General features: G+C 42.3%; 1 protein-coding gene across 4 annotated transcripts in view; it reads left to right on the top strand.

Annotated features, from left to right (window-relative positions):
• Window positions 1-210: 210 nt before the first annotated feature.
• NLK (nemo like kinase) overlaps window positions 211-23,114 on the top strand; it is a 642,623-nt gene continuing 619,719 nt past the window's right edge. For 2 of the 4 annotated variants that reach the window (XR_003858197.1, XR_003858198.1), the window contains exon 1: window positions 557-2,154. Coding sequence is in view for 2 of the 4 variants with exons in the window: in XM_029612542.1 (XP_029468402.1) it covers window positions 1,706-2,154 (449 nt within the window). In the remaining 2 variants the exon portion in view is untranslated. Of the gene's footprint in view, window positions 505-556; window positions 2,155-23,114 lie in introns of those variants that run through there. The other 2 variants (XM_029612542.1, XM_029612541.1) reach the window with 2 other exon arrangements.

The following is a 23,114-nucleotide window of genomic DNA, read 5'->3' as shown; positions in this document are numbered from 1 at the left end:
CGCTAGCTCTCAATTCTCCCGCCCACCACATCTACTCTCATTGATCCAGTCACACGTTCATCATTGGTATCATTCCACCCCCTGGAATCTTCCCTATAATTGGCCGGCTCTCTGCTCTTTATTTCCCGATTGCTTTCCTATTGGTAGAAGACAATCTATTTTTCACCTGAGTCGTAAAGGTTCCGAGCCACACGCAGCTTCCTGCTCTTCTCCGAATGGAGGAACGTCGCTTAAGGGGCGCGGTGAAATCTCTCATTCGGATTGGTTACGTTCTCCGTCTGTCATGAGCTCCTTGCCCAAACTATAGGTCTTCCGATTACGCCAGTCAGAAACGGCTCGCCCTCCAACCCCGAACAAAAATTTTAATTGGCTGAACCTTCTTGCCTCCCTTCTCCGTCCTCATCCCTAAACTCACTGCCCTCCCTCTCTAACCCTCTAGTGGACCGGCCTCCAGCCCCAACCGATTGGCTTATTGGAGCGACTGGCCGACCGCGGCGGGACGCGGTTGGTAGTTCAGTCGCAATGTGGGCGGGTAGAGGTCCAAGGGTGGGGGCGTGCGGCAGGCTGGTGGTTAGCTGCGCGCGCCAGCCCGCTGTGCGGGTCCTCTCCCTCTCTCTCGCGGGCTGCGCGCTAGGTGCAGTGTCGCGCGGGAGCGTCTGAGGCGCACGGAACTCCGGCTGCCTCTGTTCTGCGCGTGGGGTGAGGGGGGGCGCCTGTCAGACGTTGACCCGGTTTTTCTTTCATTTTAATTTAAACATTTATTTATTTTTTAAAATTTCACCTCTTAATTTCGTTGCAAGGCCGCCAACAGCCAAATATATATTTATAGCGAGAATAATATTATACTCTCACTCCCAAGTCCGCTGGGGGTAAGAAGCTGTACACAAGCCTCTCAGCCGCGGAAGGAATTCAGCCTTCTGCCGGTTTTTGGTCTTATTATTTACAAGAATATATGTATTTTGAGGGAGTTTATTTATATTTTCCTTTTCTTTATTGTAATCCGTTTCACCTTCAGAACAAAAATACCCCTTTTTAATTTTTATTTACCTTTTTTTGTATCCAGTTCCCAATTCAACATTCAGCCACTGGACCAGAGCTGCTGCTGCTGTCAAAGCTTCTCGGGCTTCCCTTCCTTTAAATATTTTGTTTTTGTTTTTAATATCTTCAGAGGAAAAGGTTGTTTGGTTTGTTTCTGTTGTAGTTGAGTATGCGCGTTTGTTTTTTAATTTTAGTTCGAGTTGATGAGAAAAGTGGAGGGCCTGCTGCTGCTTTTTAGTTAAAATTAAATATTTTAAAGATAAAATCCCCAGCAACTATAAGATAGGATAAAATAAGATGCGGGGATGGAAGGGGTAGGTTGGTCAATACTTTTAAGATATTGTACTTTGTGCTTTCTAGTCAATGGGAGGTGAGGTACAATGGTTCCTGAATAATACAGGTATCCCGCAGAATAAAAATGGAGTGTTAGTAATTTATTGCAGTAGAGATTTTGGGGGAGGGGGGAAGGGGATGTTTAGTACCAAATAAGTAAAAACAACCTTAAGAACCACATTAAGTTTAGATTTATTGATCAGAGTATAATATTTTAAGGTGGGCAATGTACAGTGAAATGTAACTTACAGTTTTAAATGTAGTAAGATAATTATTTCATGGCCAAATGACAGCTTGATCCCAGTAGTTATCAATTTAGAGGGCATTTCTTTGAATGTCTCTTTGTGGCACAACCACAAATGCAAAAATGATGGCGGCTTACAATGGGGGTACGTCCGCAGCAGCAGCGGGTCACCATCATCACCACCACCATCACCTTCCTCATCTCCCTCCTCCTCACCTCCATCATCATCATCACCCTCAGCATCATTTGCATCCTGGGTCAGCTGCTGCGGTTCATCCGGTGCAGCAGCATGCATCTTCAGCAGCTGCGGCGGCTGCTGCCGCAGCTGCCGCAATGTTGAACCCAGGACAGCAGCAGCCATATTTTCCATCGCCAGCTCCTGGTCAAGCCCCTGGGCCAGCGGCAGCAGCTCCAGCTCAGGTACAGGCTGCAGCAGCTGCTGCAGTTAAAGCGCACCATCATCAGCACTCACATCATCCACAGCAACTGGATATTGAACCTGACAGACCTATTGGATACGGAGCCTTTGGGGTAGTCTGGTGAGTATTGTGAGATGACAACTTGCTTTGGAATTACTTTTTGGTGAGCTAAAATAACTACCTATTGGTTTTCAGTTCTTACATGTGACATTAGCCATGTGGCATGAGAGCTGTAGCCACTTGCTTTTAAGGACCTTACCTGTTTGATTTTTGTCAACATTTTTTTTTTCTGCAGTATGTGAGAGACTGTGAACCAGATTGTATTTCAGGTGACATCACTGTTTTGACACCACAATAACATGTATATGTTAACAAATATTGTATTTTAAGACTGTATGAAAACATGTTTGTTAAAGAAGCGGATTTCTCTGGGTGGTAGCTAGACTTCACTAGAATGATAGAGGTATCGAAAAGTAGTGTTTGCTTTGTATGAAAGTATTTTTCAGATGAGATATTGACTAATTTGCTAATACTATATTTTAAAGAAAAGGTATGAATGAAATAGGATAAATTTACAGGGTCAGATTAATTTTGATTTAGTGGTGTATAGCTTGCAAGCTAGTCACATAGGTTTATTTCTATATTAGACAAACCAAATTAGTTGTAAATTCGACTCATTTTTCTGAAATAGTTTGAGAAAGTAAGATGCCATTATACTTTTGTAAAGTCTTATGAGCTAGAAGATTGTATTGGAGCCAAAGATTGTTTTAATCAGCAAGATTATGTATAGCAAAAGCACATTTTTCTTCCTCTGATCAGCAACTTTTTTTTCGGTTAGCGTATATCTGTTTGGAAAGTTTAAGCTGTTCCTAGTGTCTGCAGACTATATCTACTGATGCATCTGTTGGCTAATGTGGGTTTATATGAATGTATGCGTTTCATATCTTCTGTCTTGCCTCACCTCACTTCACCTCACCTCATAGGTCAGCAAAATATAAATGTTATGTGACTAGAAGAAGATATCTATTTTTTTGCTGTTAATGTTTGTAATATTTTAAAATGGTGTAACTAAAAATGTCAAAAGATGGAATATAATTGGAAAAGACAGCAGAAACAGTATTAAAAGACAAAAGATAGGAAACCTCATGTGGAGGATGCTAGCTCTGTTTCCTTCCCTAGTCAGAATAAAAGGAAATGTTTCAGTGATACAAGGTAAATTGAAATATTTAAAATATGTTAAACAGATCTAAATATCATGAAATTCATTTTAGAATATATTCTGTATGACCTGAGAGTTGAACTGAAAAATCATATTATATATTCTCCTGGTCTTTGATTATTTGGAGGAACATTTGTGATTTCTTTTGAGACAGATCAGTGTACTTATGGCCCTTAGGTTCTGGACAGGCAAGACTCCTGCTTTAAAAGACTAAAATATCTGCATGTATGCATGTTATTGGTCTGAAATATGGTCTTCTTTGTTTAGAAAGGATCCTTTGTAAATGAAAGGGCGCTTCACTTGCTTTAGCATAAGCACAATGTTCTCTTTAAGTAGTGATCAGATTTTTAACTAAATTTATTACAGAAAATTCACTTAACTCTGTTGTGGATTACATGTTTGGTGCAGTAAGTATCAAATAAAAAGGCTGAAATGTAATGCTTCAGTAGCTCTAAATAGTTGAGAAACAGTACTAGCCAAGCTGAGAAGGCAGTTTTAACCAGAAATCAAACTAGTCAACTAAAAGTTTTCACAGTAAATAGTTTGATATTGGATTAAAACATTAATTGAACTGTCAATTTTTTGACAGCAAACTGCAGGCAGTTTAATATCTCTGCAAATCACACCAGCATTAATAAGTTAATTCACTAGTTAAATTCACTAGCTTAGGGGTAAAAGTAAAGTCTAGTGTCCTAAATTACTGAGTGATAAATCTGAAGCAACATCACAGCTGAAAATATCTTTTCTTGTTTCCATAAAGAAATATTAGCCACAAAAATTATAAATTTCTGTTGCTGTTCACCCACTTCTTGGCTTTATCAATTGCCATAGACACATACAGAGCTATTGCTGATTAACTGTAGAGATCACTGGACCATGTAAGGGTTATCAGAAAGATTAGTGAGAAAGTGGATTGAGAAATAATGTACAGTTCTAGAGAGAATTTCTCTTTAAAGGAGCAACTATCAAAGTGAACTCAAATTTCACTCTTTCTTTAAAGGCTTGCAGCATACATTGTAAAATGTCCTCTCAATATATTTCCAGCAGTGTGATTTGTGTGTTTTTTTATTTTTTTGTAGAAATATTTACATTTTACATGATGATTTGAGTCCTGTGTGCATGTTTGTGTATATATTTATTCTCTTCTTGACCTTGTTTGACTCTTACATTTACAAATTCCTCTCTTGCGGTACTTTGCAATGTGAGCACTGCCATATCACAATTACCTATATAAATATATATATTTTAAAAAACTGGTCAATTCTTTTACCCTTACAGATTCTTTCTAGAATAGGGTTGAGGCACAATGGTAGCAAAGTCATTGTGGGAGAAGTTTATATTACCATTGGTTGTTTTGTATCTGTGTTGTGTACAAACAAAAACCTTCTGATGCTGCAAATCTGTAGGCTTCTTCATGTACATAAACAATCCTTGAAGATCATAATTATTTTTTTTGTATCGGGTGCATCAAAAATATTTTACAACTGATCTCTTTGCAGGAATTGCCCAACATCTTTGTATGTTGGTCCAATAAAAGGCATCACTACCTACTAAAATGACGGTTTATAGTAACATAATAAATGATGGCACATAAAGACCAAATGGTCCATCCAGTCTGCCCAGCAAGGTGCTTTTGGTAGTAACTGCTGCTCTGTGCAGGTTACCTCATGCCTTCTGTTAAAGATAGTAAATGCCGCTATGTACAAGTTGCCCCCATGCTGTCTGTTAAGGGTAGTAATTGCTATTCCTTGTAGGTTACCCCCATGCCTTTTGTTAAAGGTGGTATTGTATTTAAAAAAAATGTAAAACTGATATTTGTGTAGGTTTATTGCATATTGGCTAAATGTTTGCATTGAATATATAGCTGAGCAGCTCCTCCGTTCCTGGCCTTCGTTGGCCTGCCCATATTTTGAGAAGAAATGTGATAAGCTATCATTTTTTTTTCTATTGCTAAATTAGACTATGTCATGTGTATTTTATATATAAGGTTTGTTTGCTACCTAGAACTATGGATTTAGGCAGCATATAAATCTTTTAAATAAGTAAATTTAAGGAACATACTAATTAGGCCTTGCATGATAAGTTTAGGCTTGATGGTGGTCTTTATTTTATGATTCAGTTTTTGAACCAGAACTAACTGCTTTTTGTTTATCAGATTTCCTAGTTTTAAAAAAGCAATATGATCATCAAAATTTATATATTTACATTCTCACTGTATATGATCTAATATTTTACAGTAGATCTTAAGTGGCTGGTCAGACTTTTCAACAGACTGTACACTAGCCAAGAAACCAAGATGAACATACTTAATACTTGTGTACAAAAAAAAAAAAAGCGCCATAGGAGTATTATCTAACACCATGGTGAAACACTCCTTATTGTACCCAAGCCCCCATGTTCCTAATAGGTTTGCTAAACAAAGAATGTACAGGGACAAACCTGCTTGACTCAGGTCATTTTCTAACAGTATTCTACCAGAATATTGTTTTCTGCAGACTTTAATTAAAGGCATTTAGAAAAATCTAATGCCTCTTAGAACATAAACGCCATTTGGTCAGCCCAGAATCCATCGACATCAGCATCCTATCTCCAGGTTGCAAGTACCTAGCAAATCCCATAAAGTAGATCTATTACCTGTTACTTAGTCCCAGGGATAACAATAACTTTCCTTACTCTACCTGGCTGACAATGTGAAGTGGAGGAATAGCCTAGTGGTTATAGCATTGGCCTATGAACCAGGGAATCCAGAGTTGAAATTCCATTGCCTCTTTGTGATCATAGGCAAGTCACTTTTATCCTCCATTGCCTCAGGTGCAAAACTTAGATTGTAAGCTTTCTGGGGATTGGGAAATATCTACATTACCTAAATCAGCTTTGAAGTGCCGAAAAGCAGAATATAAAAAATAAAATAAATGGACTTTTCATTTAGGAATTTGGCCAAACCTCAGTTAAACCCTATTATGCTTGTCGCTGTGACCACATACTCTGGCAACAGATTCCATAGCTTAATTGTGCATTGAGTAAAAAAGTATTTTTTTACTATTTGTTTTAACTGTTGCTAGTTTCAGGGCGTGTCCCTTGTTTTAGTGATTTTTGAAACGGTAAATATTTGTCCTTCATTTATCCATTCCAGCCCACTCTGAATTTTTAAATTTCCTTTTTTTTTCATTAAAGTATTTATTATAGATCCTTAATAATAACAACAATGTGTAACAAGCAAGTATGTACAGGTATCGACATCTGGGATAAACTATTATAATACATATATATTTTTCATTAAGAATATAATTTGAGATTAGATTTCTTACCCATAGATATGTAGACAAAAGAAATAAAGTATCTTTTGCTATGGCAATAAATAACAACACATTATCCATGTATGTCTGTGACTGAAATCCTTGTTGTTACATGATCCCTCCCCTAGCTTAATTGAGTTCACAGGGATTTTATAATAAACCATCACTTTTATGCTCTTATATTACGGTTGTTCGTATCCCAAAGGGATCTAATTTTATAAGAAGGGAAATGTTTGTATCTACTATGCTATGGATTTCAATTGAACATAGTGGGACCATACCTTAGTAAAATATGTCCTGGTTTTATACTTAATAGCTGTTATCATCTCCAGATTGTACATGATGTGAACTCGAGACTGTATCGAAAGCAATTCAGGAACTGATGTATCGCTCCATTCACTAGCTATTGTGCATCGTGTGGCCAATCCCACGTGTTTAATAAATTTTTGTAATGGTTTATCTTCCAAGGGAGCCTCTATGTTCAATAGAGCTTGTGCAGGGGTGAGGACCGCCCTATCATGAATTAAGACTCTAAGCCATTCTGATACCTGCATCCATATAAATGTATTTTTGGACACTCCCACCATAAATGGAAGAAGGTACCAATCTTGCCACGTTCCTTCCAGCATTTGTCCGAGACTGCGGGGAACATTTGATGCAATTTCTTTGGGGTAAAGTACCAGCGGTACAATACTTTGTACCCATTCTCAATGAGGCCTGCTGAGATTAACCCCTTTCCCAAGGTATTAAAGATGTTTCTCCAATTTTCTTAAGATAGTTCCTCCTGTAAATCATATTCCCAGGCGCTAATGTGTGGGTGTTTTTGCTTAAGATATTTATTTAAACGCAAATACATTTTTGAGGTGAGTTTAGCGGATTTATCAGCCTGTCTTCAAAGGATCTCAAAGGGAGAGATCCCTTTTATTAACTCAGCATGTATGCAATGTCTCAAAAAGAAATGGCGCATTTGCAAATAAATACTTCTTGCCCCGATAAGTGATATCTTTCACTTAAGGAGGAGAAGGCGATCATTCCCATTGGTTCCCAAATATACTCTAATCTCACAATCCTGTTTTCCCTCCATCTCTGGAATGCTAGCCTGCTTATGCCTGGTCTGAAATGTATATTATGAAATAGGGATGTGCTAATATAATAGGCCCTCTGTCCCACTATATACTTCTTCCAGCAGTGCCATATGTTTAATGAATGTTGAACAGGTTCGGGAATGTGTTATGGTTCGCCAAGTGTGCTTTGGTTGCCATATTAATGCATTTATAAGCATTTGGCCTATAATGGCCTGCTCAAATACCACCCGAGGTTTCTTTTTTCGTAAGCAATGCCATTCAGTGATAGCTTTCAAAAGAACTGCTGCGTGATATCAGTACAAATTTGGAACTCCTAGGCCTCCTTGTTTTTTTGATAAGAATAAAATCTTTTTTGCTACTCGAGGGTGCTTCCCTTTCCAAATAGATTGTATTAAGTGTTTCTGTCATTTTTATAGAGTTCTTGATGGGATTGCAAATGGTATAGTTTGAAAGAGATATAGAAGCCTTGGTAAGATATTCATTTTTATTATTGCTATACGACCTACCCAAGAGATATACCTACAGTACCTGAATGTTATCCACTTTGAAGCATTGAAAAAAGTGCGAAAAGCGGAATATAAATAAGTAAACAAATGGTAGCGATCCCATTCCTCCATGTCTGTATAGATTCGCGCTAGAAGGGGGGTAGTTTAGCTGGAACATATCGGGCCAGATTTTCAAAGGGGTACATGCGTGTGTCCCCCCCCCCAAAAAAAACCTGCCCGAAGTTCCTCCTGCGCGCACCAAGCCTATGAGTAGGCTCGGCAGCACGCGCAAGCCCCGGGACTTGCGTAAGTCCCAGGGCTTTCCTGGGGGGGGGGGGCGTGTCGCGGCGGCACGCCATTTGGGGGCGGGGCCGCATGTGTGGTTCCGGCCCGGGGGTGTTTCGGGGGCGTGGCTGAGGACTCCGAAATCGCTCCCGGGCCTGGGAATCTCGCGCTGGCGGACTGCCCAGTGCATGCAAGTTACGCCTGCCTTGGGCAGGCGTAACTTGTGCAACAAAGGTAGGGGGGGTTTAGGTAGGGCTGGGGGGGTGGGTTAGGTAGGGGAAGGAAGGGGAAGGTGCGGGGGGCGGGGTGGAAGGAAAGTTCCCTCTGAGGCCGCTTTGATTTCGGAGTGGCCTCGGAGAGAACGGAGGCAAGCTGCGCACTCGGTGCGCGCAAGCTGCTGATTTTGCACAGCCTTGTGCGTGCCGATCCCAGATTTTAACAGATATGCGCGGCTACGTGCGTATCTATTAAAATCCCGTGTACTCTTGTTTGCCCCCGGTGCGTGAACAAAAGTACGCATGTGCGCAAATTTGTAAAATCTACCCCATTGCTTTTGTTACCTATATTTACCCCTAGGTATTTAATCTTACGATCAGCCCATTTAAAGGGATGTGCTGTTCGTAATTGTTTGACAGTTTCTTTTGGTGCTGATAAATTTAATAGTTCTGACTTTTCCCAATTTATTTTAAAACTGAGACCTTGCTGAAGGCTGAGATTTCTGCGCTTATTTCTGGGAGGGAAACAATGGGGTCTGTAATTGTAAATACAATATCATCCACAAAAAGGGAGAACTTGGAAGAAAAGTCTCCTATCTCTACTCCAGAAATCTTAGAGTTGCCGCAAACTCTATTAGTAAATGGTTCTAAAAATAAAGCAAAGAGTAGTGGTGATAATGGGCACCCCTGTTTGGTGCCTCGGCACACTGGGAAGGTCTGAGAATATTCACCATTAACCTTCAGGCAAGCCACAGGGCTCTGGTATAATTTTTGCAACCAGCGAAGAAGAAAATCAAATTGCATTTCTCTCAAAGTTTGAAAAATGAAAGGCCAATGAACATAGTCAAAGGCCTTTTCAGCATCTACAGAGAGAAGCAGAAAAGGAATATTTTTTGTATGGGCCCACCATATAGAGTCTGCTGTTTTGCGTACATTGACGCCATGTGTCCTGGGATAAATCCTGACTGATCCGGATGGATAATTTCCGGCAGCATACTATTCAATCTATTAGCTAATATTTTAGCCATTAATTTCATATCTAAATTTATAAGAGAGATTGGACGGTATGATCCGCACAATGTCGGGTCCCTGCCAGGTTTTGCTAGTATAGTGATTCCTGCCATATTAGAAGCCTGAGAAAGAGTATCACTACCCCGCAGAGAATTAAACAATCTAACCAGGAGAGGTATAAGTTGATTTGCATATCTTTTATAAAATCTGGCAGTAAACCATCTAAACCTGGTGACTTCCCTATTTTCAAGAATTTTATTGCCCATAGTACTTCTGCATTAGTTATTTCTTTTTCTAATAATTCTCGCTGGGTAGTAGATAACTGGGGTAGTGAAACATCTTTTAAATACTTCTCTATATTCCCTTGATCTATATTAGGGTCAGAATTATATAGATCGGTATAGAAGCGGAGAAAACGCTGTATGATTTCTTTATTTGCCGTCAACATGTTTCCTTTTTCATCTTTAATTTTTACAATGTTATTCTGGACCTTTTTAACCTTCAGTTTCCTAGTGTGTAGCCAGATGGACTCAGGACCAGTGGGTTATGTGCTCTTCTGCTAGCAGACGGGAGATGGAGTCAGATTTCAAAGCTGACGTCACTCTAGATATACCCCTGCAGTAACCTCAGCTCTTCAGTATCTCTCAGTCTCCTAGCAGATGCGGACACTATCCCACACACTAGAATAGTGTAAACAAATATAGGAAAGAAGAAAGAAAAAGAAAAGTTACCTTAAAGAAGATCGAGCCCTGCTCTCCTGTGGTGAAACCTAAGGGTCCCTCCCCCAGTTGAGAATTCCTGAGGTGATTTCCGATATCGCTCAGAGGTGTGCCTTGATCCGGTAGCCAGTTCCCGGCGTGGATTTAGCCCCCAGAGTGGCTGAAAGGCAGCGGGTGCAAAACTGAGCGTTGCGGTGAAAGTAAAGCCCTGTCCCCCCGCAGTTGGAGATCGTCCCGGCACTTGATCAATAAGCGCCAAGACCAGGTAAGCGGAAAACTTTGTCAGGTCTCCGAGGCTTGGATTTCTGTATCGATTTGAATTACTTCCCGGCGAGGTAAAAAGGAGCACCGATCGGGTTGAGCAGCCCTGGTTGGGCTAGGCCCCAATCCAGTACAGGGGTCCATGTGGAGACCCTCGGCGCCACCTTCCCTTCTCAACCATTGGTATGCACGAGGCAGCCGGGCAGCCGATGCGCCTAACTAGCACGCGTCCAATACAGATGCGTGCACACAACTACATGCACAGCCGCGTTTACAGTTACACATGCACATTGAAGCTAGAGGCACAGCCTGCCACATAAAAGAGCCGCACAGCCTGAACTGGGGTCCTGCCAGTGCCAGCATTGTGAGGAAACCCAAGGGGAACCAAAGCCTGGTCTCTCACTGTCAGGGGATGGGTCCGGAACTACTACAGACGATAGTTCCTTGAATCTATGCATCTCTGAGATGGCCTCTCCTCAAGAGGGCACCTCAGGGGCTCCTACACTGACTCCCCCCTGGGATTAACATGGATCCAGGGACCTTCTCTTGGTTAGAATTTTTCCAAGGGCTGCAAGCCTTCGTTCATGTGCAATCAGCCCTGGCTGTGCCTTGGGCTCAACCCTTGCCAGATACACAAGATCCTCCCGGCCCTACTTGGATGTCGTGAGACATGCCTCGCCTAACCAAGAATTTCCCAGACAGGGACGCAGACACCTCAGATGATGATGGTGACTCCCTGGAAGAAGGAGAAATTCCGCCAGGCCTGGAACCATACCAAACCATGCTTCTCTTCGCTTCCACAAGGATGAGCTACCAGCCCTTGTTGCCCAGACCTGAAGACTCTGGGTATTCCAGGCACGGACATGATGGCGGAACCAAAGAAGAACCCTATCCTGGTGTCCCTTCGTAAAGCCTCATGCTAATTTCCAATGATGGAAACCATCCAGGAACTGATTGACCTGGAGTGGGATGCCCCGGAGGCCAGCTTCAAAGGGGGTTGCGCCTTGGAAGCCCTATACCCCCTAGAACCAGCGACAAAGGAATGCCTGCGTTTCCCGAAAGTGGACGCCATGGTCTGTGCCGTCTCAAAGCAAACAACCATGCCTGTTGAGGGAGAGGCTGCATTGAAGGATACTCAGGATAGATGATTGGAATCCATCCTTACCCTGGCCTTCGATGCAACAGCAATGGCACTGCAGATTGCTTCCTGCTGCTCACTGGTGGCACATTCCTGCTTGCTCCTCTCGAGAGAGGCAAATATACCGGTGAGACGATGGAACCTGCAGCAGCCTTCCTGACGGATGCAAGCTCAGACCTGGTGCGTACCTCAGCCAGAGGCGTATCTTCAGTAGTGGCAGTCAGAAAACAACTATTGCTACGGAATTGGTCTGCGGACGTAACATCTAAAGCGAATCTTTCTTGTTCAGAAGCGAATTGGAGAATTTAGCCAGCAAATGGGGTGGATCCCCAGTGCCTCTGCTACCAGAAGATAGGAGTAAATGATCTCAGCGTCCCTTCCTCAGAAGAACCAAGGGCAGAGGCTCACAGCGCTTTAGCCCCTATAGGAACTCGCAGTTCCAGGCACCTCGTCCCTCCGGAAGGTCCCAGCCCTTTCGGAACTGACAGACCAAGAGAGGAGCAGGCCCGGGGGCAGGCTCCAGCCGTGCTCCACAATGAGAATGGGCCGACCCATCCACAGGAAGAGGAGATAGGGGGTCAACTTGCCCTCTTCTACCAAAGATGGATTGAGATAACGTTGGACAAATGGGTACTAAGCATCATTCGAGAAGGTTACTCTCTGGAGTTCCACAGCATCCTTCGAGACAAATTTATGATGTCACCCTGCCACTCCCATACCAAGAGATGGCAGTGGAAACCACTTTAACAAGACTACTCAGTCTGAAGGCAATAACTCTGGTTCTCACTCCCCAACAAAATACGGGGTGCTATTCCATCTATTTTATCGTTCCCAAGAAGGAAGGATCGTTCCGGCCCATCTTGGATCTCAAGAATGTCAACTGGCATCTGCGGATACTACACTTCCGTATGGAAACTCTTCGATTCGTCATAATGGCAGTACAACCAGGAGAGTTTCTAACCTCCCTGGACCTCTCCGAAGCCTACCTTCACATTCCAGTCCATCAGGACCACCAGCGTTGTCTACACTTTGCGATACTGGGTCACCGTTACCAGTTCAGAGTACTACTTTTTGGCCTGGCAACCGCCCCCAGAACATTCTCCAAAATTATGGTGGTTGTGGCGGCAACACTGAGGAAGGAAGGTACACCCTTACCAGGATGACTGGCTGATCAGGGCAAAGTCTTCGGAAGAGAGCCGGCAGGTGACCAGAGTCGAGAGCCAACTGCAGGAACTTGGTTGGGTCGTGAACACGGGCAAGAGCAGCCTGCAGCCCTCTCAATATCTAGAGTACAAGGGGGCCAATTTCGACACCAAACAGAACAGTCTTCCTCCCTCCCCCAAGTAGAAGGAAACTGATGGAACAATTACGTCTATTGATGATCAATGTACGCCTCAAGGTATGGGACTATCTTCAAGTCCTCGCCCTCATGGCATCAACTCTGGAGGTCGTCCCGTGGGCAAGGGCCCATATGTGACCGCTCCAGCGCTCCTTACTTTCACGATGGAACCCATTGTCCCAGGACTACTCAATTTGCCTCAAACTACCAGCAGAGGTACTTTTTCAGCTCCAGTGGGGCTACAGGAAGACTACCTAAGCAGAGGAGTAAGCCTACCCCTACCGAACTGGACCGTGCTCACCACGGATGCGAGCCTGCGAGGGTGAGGAGCTCACTCTCAGGAACTGACAGCCCAGGGACAATGGAACAAGGAAGAGGCGGAATGAAACATAAACCACCTGGAAGCTCGAGCAGTCAGACTAGCGTGCCTGCGATTCAGCCACAGACTCAGAGGCAAAGTGATTCGAATAATGTCAGACAACGCTACAACGGTTGCTTAAATCATCCACCAGGGAGGAACCAGGAGCCAGCAGGTGTCTCTGGAGATAGACCCTCTCATGGCATGGGCAGAGGTAAACCTACAAGGGATCTTGGCCTTCCACATCGCGGGAAAAGACAATGTCTCAGCATAGTTCCTCAGCAGAGAGAGCCTGGCCCCGGGAGAATGGCCGCTGTTGACCACAGCCTTCCAACTGATAGTAAATCGCTGGGGCCTCCCAGCCATGGATCTACTGGTCACCCGTCTGCGCCCAAGTCCCCAGGTTCTTCAGCTGCAGACGAGAGCCACACTCCCAAGGGATTGACGCTCTTGTCCAGACTTGTCCAGAGGAAGACTTACCGTACGCTTTACCCTATGGCTGCTACTGGGCAAGGTCATCCGCAAGATAGAACATCACAGTGGATTGATTCTACTAGTGGCCCCGGATTGGCCAAGACAAACATGGTACGCAAACATGCAAAGACTCCTTGTGGGGAATCCTCTGTGTCTACCTCCACACAGGGACCTACTCCGGCAGGGCCCGATTTTTCCATGAAGATCAGTCTCTCTTCTCTCTTACGGTCTGGCCCTTGAGAGGATTCATCTGAAGAAGCGCGGTTACTCAAAGGCCGTGATTGACACCCTGCTCTGAGCACGCAAGTTCTCCACATCCCTGTCATACATATGGATCTGGAGAGTATTCGAAGCCTGGTGTGAGGACTGCGGGATACTCCCGCGTACAGCCAAGATTCCCATGATTCTGGAGTTCCTACAGGACGGTATGAAGAAGGGGTTATCACTTAACTCCCTCGAGGGCCAAGTAGTCACACTGTCCTGCTTCAGAGCCGAAGTGAACGGTATCCGACTATCAACCCATCTGGATTTGTCCCACTTTCTGAAAGGGATTAAACAACTCCGACCACCCCTAAAGTGGCCGGTGCCTCTATGGAATCTCAATATAGTATTAGACTTCCTAGCTGGGGCTTCCTTCAGACCAATATGCGGTCTGTCACTACGCCTCTTAACACTGAAGACTGTATTCCTGGTGGCATTATGTTCAGCTTGTCGCATCTCCGAACTACAGGCACTATCCTGTTGGGAACCGTTCCTTAGGTTCGCACTATCTCCTCCTTCCTACCGAAAGTGGTTTCCGAGTTTCACTTGAACCAAACCATCTCACTATCATCTCCGGATGAACATAAGGACTTGGAAGACTCACGCCTTCTTCGCCACCTAAATGTCTGCAGTCTCCTGGTGTGATACCTGGAAAGATTGGAACCGGTATGCAAAACGGATCGCTTGTTCGTTCTTCACAGTGGGAAGAAGCAAGGAGAAGTGGCCTCTAGGGCGCCCATAGCCTGCTGGATCAAAGAAGTAATCAAGGCAGCCTACATAGAGGCAGGAAAGCCCTTCCCACTACAGGTTAAGGCTCATTCTACGAGGGCCCAGGCAGTCTCTTAGGCAGAAACCAAGCTGCTGTCGCCCACCGAGATCTGGCGGGCAGCGACGTGGTCCTCCATACACACCTTCTCCAGGTTCTACTGCCTCGATGTTCAGGCCCGAGAAGACGCAGCCTTCGCAAGTGGACCACGGGCAGACTCCCGCACTGTCTGGGAGTAGCTTTTGTACATCCCACTGGTCCTGAATCCATCTGGCTACACGTTAGGAAATGGAGAAATTACTTACCTGATAATTTCATTTTCCTTAGTGTATACAGATGGACTCAGCATCCTGCCTACGGCTGCCCCCAGAGAAGGAGAACCTCGAGAATAAGCAAATACGGGTAAGCTGCTGCCTACCCTTAGTTCAAGACACTCACAGTTTGTCCGGTGTCGGCGTTAATTGGTTGAGTGCACTGGCGGTCTCCAGTTTTGAAATCAGTTGAATCAGTTCAAGTTTAATCAAGTTAATTAAGCAAAGATAGATCCACATTGGCTTTTTGAAGAGAATACTGAAGAGCTGAGGTTACTGCAGGGGTGTATCTAGAGTGACGTCAGCTTTGAAATCTGACTCAGTCTCCTGTCTGCTAGCAGAAGAGCATATAACCCACTGGTCCTGAGTCCATCTGTCTACACTAAGGAAAATGAAATGATCAGGTAAGTAATTTCTCCATTTATGTGCCAGTAGTTTTCCAGCCTTGTTGCCCCCTTCATAATGAGCTTGTTTTAGGAGTTCCAATGTGCAGTGGAGGCAGCGTCCGGATCTGCCAGCTTCTGCTTGTATTTATCAATTTTGGTTAAAACTTTTTTAGATGGTGATCTCTGGTGAATACCTTCTAAGTGGGTGATTTCCAATATTAATTCTTTTTTATACTCCTCCCTCAGTGTTTTTACATATGACGCTCTTGCTGTTAGCGTGTTGTGGATAACAGCCTTCATACAATCCCATAGTACCATAGGAGTTACTTCTCCTGTATCATTTATAGCTTTATAATCCCTTATATCTTGTCTAAGCATTTTGCTAAAATCCTCATCTTCAATTAAGCTATCGTTTCGTCTCCGGTATTGTTGGCCTTTATCATAGTGTGATATATTTAGGGTCATACCAATTGGAGCATGATCCGACCATGTAATGGGGTCTATGGTCGCTTTTGTAATGTTATTTATACAACCCTTGTCCACCAGGAAAAAGTCAGTTCTGGATTGTGTGTGATGGGCACGGGAGAAAAAAGTGTAGCTTCTTGACTTTAGGTAATGGGCTTTCCATAAGTCAGCTAGCCCAAGCCTGGAAATAAAGGATTTCAATATCTTTTGGTCTTTCCCTGTTGAGGGGGCCTGTCCTGTGGAGTTATCTACTTTAGGGTTAGCTGTTATATTGAAATCTCTCCCCACAATTAAATATCCCTCTGCCTTCTCCTCAATAATATTCCCTAGCTTTCTAATAAGTGTCCTTTGGTTAGTATTTGGGGCATGTAAGTTAACTAGTGTATAACTAGTGGAGGAGTATCCTAGTGGTTAGAGCAGTGAGCTATGAACCAGGACACCAGGGTTTGAGCCCCACTGTCGCTCCTTGTGACCTTGGGCAAGTCACTTTACCCTCCATTGCCTCAGGTACAAACTTAGATGGGGATAGGGAAATACACAGTGGCATTTAATCCACTTTGAAGTGCTGAAAAAAGTGCAAAAAGCGGAATATAAATCTAAAATAAAAAAAAAAATAATTTCTCTCCCCCTATTGATATTACCAATAATATCTTTTGCCTGGATCTTGCATTCAGGTCATCATTTCAAATATAAGGTCTTTTCTAAACAATATCCCTATCCCTGTGTATTTAGTTTCCTTGGTGCAGGCAGCCCAGTTCAGATTTCCATGCAATTCATGCCTGCGTTTTAGGTGTGTTTCTTGCACCATTGCGATGGAAATCTGGTGGAATTTTAGATCTGAGAAAAATAGGAGTCTCTTTCGATATGTATTAAATCCCTTAACATTAAGGGAAGCCATTCTTATGATTAATATAAGAATATGAAGCTTCTACCCATCTCATCCCTCCTACATATATTTTCCACAGTTGCTTTAAATATCTCCCACGTCTGTGCTTAAAGTTAAGAATATTTCTTCCTACATTTTCCCCTCATTTATATCCCTTTGCATATATCCCCATGGACATTTTACCACTTTTTTAAATTTTCTGTAAACCATACAGGTTCCCCTCCCCCTAGCAGAATAGCCCTCACATTGTGCCTTTCCTGCCGTATCTTTGGAGGAAATAGTCATCCGAATTCCTTAGAGCCCTCCCCAACAATTCTCAGCTGTTTCTCTACTAATATAAAGATAAGAATAGTAATTCTTTTTTTATCTTTTTTCTGATCTCCTTTTATATAGATAACATGTATAGTTTCATAATCGGGCATCTTTACATCTCTCTTTTTTTTTTTTTTTTGTCCGAACCATAAAAGAGAACATAGTTTTACTGTTCCTTGTGATACTCAAGTTGCTTCCTAAAGTGATGTTTTAGTCTCTGAATTTCATCTGAGCCGGCGACCTCCTTTGCTTACCCGTTGCCAGCGGGAAGCTTCTTCCCTCCTGGTAGAGGCCTTTGGTGCAAACTGGTTTGCCTCAAACCCTGCATAGCCTGCTTCTCATAGTATCACGGCCGCTTCCGCTACTGTTTTCACTCTGTGAGATTCTCCTTTTAGTGAGAACCCCAAACCAAAGGGGAATAGCCAGTGGTACCTTATACTGTCTTTGCGGAGGATTTCAGTTATGCGCCACATTTCCTGGCGTTTGCAGATAGTAGTTGGTGACAAGTCTGAATAAATCATTATATCGATACCTTGCCAGTTCCAGGTTGCTTGCTTTTTGGCTATAGCTGCCTTTGTGTCCTTTATCGCGTAATAATGGTAGCAGGCTACTAGATCTCTTGGCCTGTTTTGTAGTCTTGGCCCCAGTGCGTGGTGCGCACATTCTATTTTCACTGGTGAGATAGGTGTGGGTTCCTGTTGGTTCTGTGATTCCAGAAGGGTCTTGCTGATTTGCACTACCACTTCCATGCAATTCTGGAAGTTCGGTGTTTCCTGGATTCCCCTAAACTGCAAGTTGAGATGGCGTAAGTGGTTTTCGAGGTCCTCCACTTTATCAAATAAGGTCTCATAATCTTTTTGCAGCATTGTGTGGGCATCCTGAGTTCTTCCGTTAGTGTGTCAGCCTTCGTTTCGATATCGAAAATGCACCATCCGTTCTCTGCCAGCTCCTCTTTAATTTCTTCAATTGAGTCCATTATTTCTTGTTTGTTATTTTGTAAGTCCTGCTGTAACTCTGGGAATCATTTTCGCATCTCCGCTCTGGTCGGAAGCTCTTCCTCTGATAACATTTGGTCGCCAGCTGCATCTACCTGTGCAGGGCCTTCTTCCTGGAGTGCCATGTTTGTTGGGCCACTTTCTCTGTTCGGATCCTGTTTTTGGTAAGAATACTTGCGAAAATCTACTGATTTTCGTCGCACTGACATCGATTTTTGTCTAGTTGGTTATTGTAACCCGGAGCAGCTATTGTAATGTGTGGATGCCTGAGATTCGTGGAGATTGAAGTTGTTGGAAGTGAGAGTTCTGTTTTAGCTAGCCATCTGCTTCGGTGACATCACTTCCTCCAAATTTTTAAACTTCTATCATAGCCTCTCTAAGGGGGTCATTTATCAAAGTGCTATATGGCGTTTTCGCATGCGAAAGCACCATAATGTTTGGTGCAATGTAAATAAGAAAAAGGGGAGGATATTGGGGTGGGAATTTTGCCCAAGTGGGCTGGGCTTACAGTTTTGTGAAGTTGTATCGCACGGCTTTAACGCAAATTTAACTACACCGTTTTCATTTGCGTAAAGCCATGCGATAGGGCTTTATCGCGGTAGTGATGTTTTTCGCACATGCCGTTTTGAGTGGTTTTAAGCTCCTGGAGAGCCAGCCAAGCTATCAGGGCCCTCGGGGGAGAGAGAGCAAGCCTAGCCATAATGCCCTCACGCTAGATAGGCATTTACATCTCTATGGAAGGCCCACCTAGTAACTTGAGGTGAGGTTTAGGTATTAGTGTAGGAGTTAGGGGCCACTTTGACATTCAATGTGAGACGTACGAACAGAACAGTGCTCTCTTGTGAAGATTTGATGACTTTCTGAGTGAGGAAACTCTCCCAAAGATGAGATTTGTGCAATGTTCGCTCAACCTAGCTTGATGGACTCTCTACCTGGGTAACATCAAGCTAGTTTGAGAGTTTCCTCACTCCGAAGGTCATCAAATCTTCACAAGAGAGCACTGTTCTGTTCGTACGTCTCACTTTGAATGTCAAAGTGACCCCTAAGCCCTACAATAATACCTAAACCTCACCTCGAGTTACTAGGTGGGCCTCCCATAGAGATGTAAATGCCTATCTAGCATGAGGGCATTATGGCTAGTCTTCTCTCTCTCCTCTCTCGGCTCGCTCTCTCTCCTGGCTTTCCAGGAGCTTAAACCTACTAAACATGGTCCTCCCCAGTGGTTGTATGTGGGAAATACATCAATTCTGGCACTTATCGCAAAGTGTGGAAAAGTTATCGCAATTTGCGCTAAGATAGTGCTTCGCATAGGTATTAGTGCAAATTGAGGGAAACTGCCTATTACTGTAAAACACACCCCTTTTCCTATTGCAATCAATATTTAGTGCATTTTGATAATTCCACACCTAAGCTGTCTATTTTCCAAGCTTGAAGTGCACTAGCTTGGGTAGTCTCCCATTGCAGGAGAGCTGTTCCATCACCTTTAGCATTTTTGTTGCTGTCCTCTACACATTTTCTGGTTCTACATTGTCCCTTTTTTTTTTGAATTGGGGATACCAGAATTGCACAAAATATTCAAGGTGCGGTCCCAACATGGCTCAATACATAGGCAATAAAATTGAAAATATATTCTCCATTCTTTTTTTTTTGGATCATTCCTGATACTCCATTTGGTTTTTTGACCCTTGCCATATACTAAGCCGAATTTCAACATATTGTTCAAAAGGACTCCAAGATCCCTTTCCTATGTGGTGACTCCAAATACTGAACCCAGCATTGTTTATCTATATTTGGGATTGCTTTCGCTATATTTCCACATGAAATTTCATCTGCTATTCACTTGCCTAGTCTCCTAGTTTCACAAGATCCCTCTGCAGTACCTTGTAATCTGCTGCTGTTTTAACAACTTTAATTAATTTTGTGTCATCTGCAGATTCGATCACCTTGCTCATCATTTCCTTTTACAGATCATTTATGGTTGTTACACAGCACAGGTCCTAGTACTGATCCCTGTAGTACTCCACTAATGACCTTTTATCCTTTTGAAAAACTGACCATTTAGTACTACACTCTGTTTTCTGTCTTTTTAACCAGTTACTAATCCACAATAGTGTATTGTCTTCTATCCCACGACTTTTTAATTTCCTGAGGAGTCTTTCATGGGGAACATTGTCAAATGCTTTTTGAAAATCAAAATACTGTAACAAATGGCTCAACTTTCTACATGTTTGTTTGTACCTTCCAAAAATATCTAAAAAGATTGATAAGGCAAGACTTCCCTTTTGTTAAAAACCCTGTTGATTCTTTCCCATTAAGCCATGTCTGTCCACAAGGCCAGCGACTTAGTGTTTTGTTTTTTTTAATAATTTAAAGTTTATTAATAATACAACATAACACATTAACCAAGTAATATTAACACAACTACTTTGTTTTTAAGAATGACTTCTACCGTTTTGTCCAGCACTGATGTCAGGCTCACTGTTCTGTAGTTTCCCGGTTTTACCCTGGAGCCCTTTTTAAAATGGGCATCACATTGGCCATCTTCCAGTCTTCAGGTATCATGGCTGTTTTAAATGAAGTTATGAGTTATGGATTATGGTTATGGGTTATTAGTAAAAGGTTAGCAATTTCATGTTTTTAGTTCTTTTAGAACTCTGGGTGGATGCCATCCCGCCCAGTGACTTGTTCTCTTTAATTTGTTAAACTGATCTATTACATCCTCCATTGTCACAGATATTTGTTTTAGTTGCTCAGAATCTCCACCATCAAAGTATGGTTCAAATGTGGGTATGTTTCCAATATCCTCCGCAGTAAAGACCAAGGCAAAGAATTCATTTAGTTTTTCTGTTAGGTGCTCAGGGAGAACTAGAAATGTCTTGCCCCTTTGTCATCTAGTAGCCCAACTAACTTCCTTGGAGGCTTTTTCCTTTAAATGTACTTGAAAAAAATTTTTTGTTTTTGCCTCACTAGTAAGCTGCTTCTTAAATTCTCTCTTGGCCTGTCTTATTACTGTTTTATGTCTAACTTGCCAGTGCATATGCTCTTGCCTATTTTTCATCATTTAGATTTGCTTTCCATTTTTGCAACAAAGTCCTTTTAGTTTTATCTGCCTTCTTTACTTATTCATTAAACTATGCTGGCAGTTGGCTGGCTTTCATTCATTCTTTTTAATGCATGGAATACATTTCATATGGGCTTCCAAGATGGTATTTTTAAACAGTGTCTGTATCTCATGCAACTTTTAACCTTTACAACATTTTTTTAAACTAATTTCTTATATTTTCTTATTTGATTTATAGTGTGCCTTTCAGGCACTTCAAAGTGGATTACATTCTACGGTAGTACTGTAGGTACTTTGTGTAATTCTTCCCTTTACAGATGCTATAATTTTTAAGTACTGCTAAGATTATTTGTGAATGATAAAAATTTAGATCCTTGTGGCATTCAAGAAATTATACATGGAGTAGAAACACGTAGATGTAAACCCACTTGTTGAGTATGACTTTCTAAAAATAAAATAAACCAAGCTAACACTCTTTCCTATATTTTGTGTTGCCAGTTGATCCAAAAGGATCAAATGATTGATAGTGTCAAATACTGGTATTAGGTTTAAAAAATAGAAAGTCGCTCTCTGGTCAAGGAAACAAAGCAGATTATTAAATAATGAAATCAAGTGTTTCAGTATTTTAACCTTCTCTAATGCCAGACTGTCTGCCATTCAAGAGATTATTTTTATTCACAAAATCCTTTAGTTGACCAAAAACTGCCTGCTCAATAAGCTGGACAAAAAAGAAATATTTGAAACGAGGCAAAGTTTTTTTTCATGTCATTATGGGCAAGGGTGGCCAACTTTGGTCCTTGAGAGCCACAAAACAGGCCTGGTTTTCAGGATAACCACAATTAATATGCATGAATTAGATTTGCATGCACTGCCTCCATTGTATGTAAATCTTTCTCATGCATATTCATTGTGGGTATCCTGAAGACCTGGCCTGTTTGGCTCTCGAGGACCGGAGTTGGCCACCCTTGCATTAGCGTCTAAAAAGTGCCTTTTCAATGAAGGTGCACATATAAGCCAAGTGTAAAGTATGATCCCAGAAAATAAAGTTTGACAAGACAAGACCAAAGAAAAATGGTAACAAAATCCATACTTTCACAAATATATTTTAATCTTTATTCGACCTCTAACAAATGTGATTAGATACTGTGGGTTGAATTTTCATATTTTTGAAGGTATTGTACTGCTGGACATGACATTCGGAGAGGATATGAGAGCAAAGTAAATAAAATTAGTAACTGCTTTGAAATAGTTACATCTTGGAAGGTAGATAAACTAATGGAGAAGCTAGATAAGACCAAATATGATTTGTAGGGTAACTTTTCTTGGAAACACTTTCTCCATCTCTGGTCTTATCTGGAAAAGATAACTAAATATTCCCTTTTAACTTTATCAGGATAAGTATGGATGAATGTGTTTAGGCTGTGCTAATTTAACGTTCATACTTCTCTAGATGATTTGTCAACTGACGTGTTTTGTCAACTGACGTGTTTACTTGAGCGTAACATGATGATTTTAATCCATACATTTATTGTTTACAGACTAGACTTGTAATTGTCTTTAGGATTACCAAAGAAATTAGTACATTTCAGCTTATCCAACATACTGCAGCAGGGCTTCTGGTGAATATAAGTATTATGATCATTAGTGGAAAAGCTTGTTATTGAATGTTGGGGAAACCTTAAATAGTGGGGTATAAATTAGTTCCCCCCCCCCCATCCCATCACCACAGAGGATATGCTGTGGGGGTCCCCA

This window comes from Rhinatrema bivittatum, chromosome 8 (assembly GCF_901001135.1).
Source record: "Rhinatrema bivittatum chromosome 8, aRhiBiv1.1, whole genome shotgun sequence".
In the NCBI taxonomy this organism is placed as follows: Eukaryota; Metazoa; Chordata; class Amphibia; order Gymnophiona; family Rhinatrematidae; genus Rhinatrema; species Rhinatrema bivittatum.
Note: the sequence above shows the minus strand (reverse complement) of the source record. Positions and strands in the feature narration are given on the sequence as shown.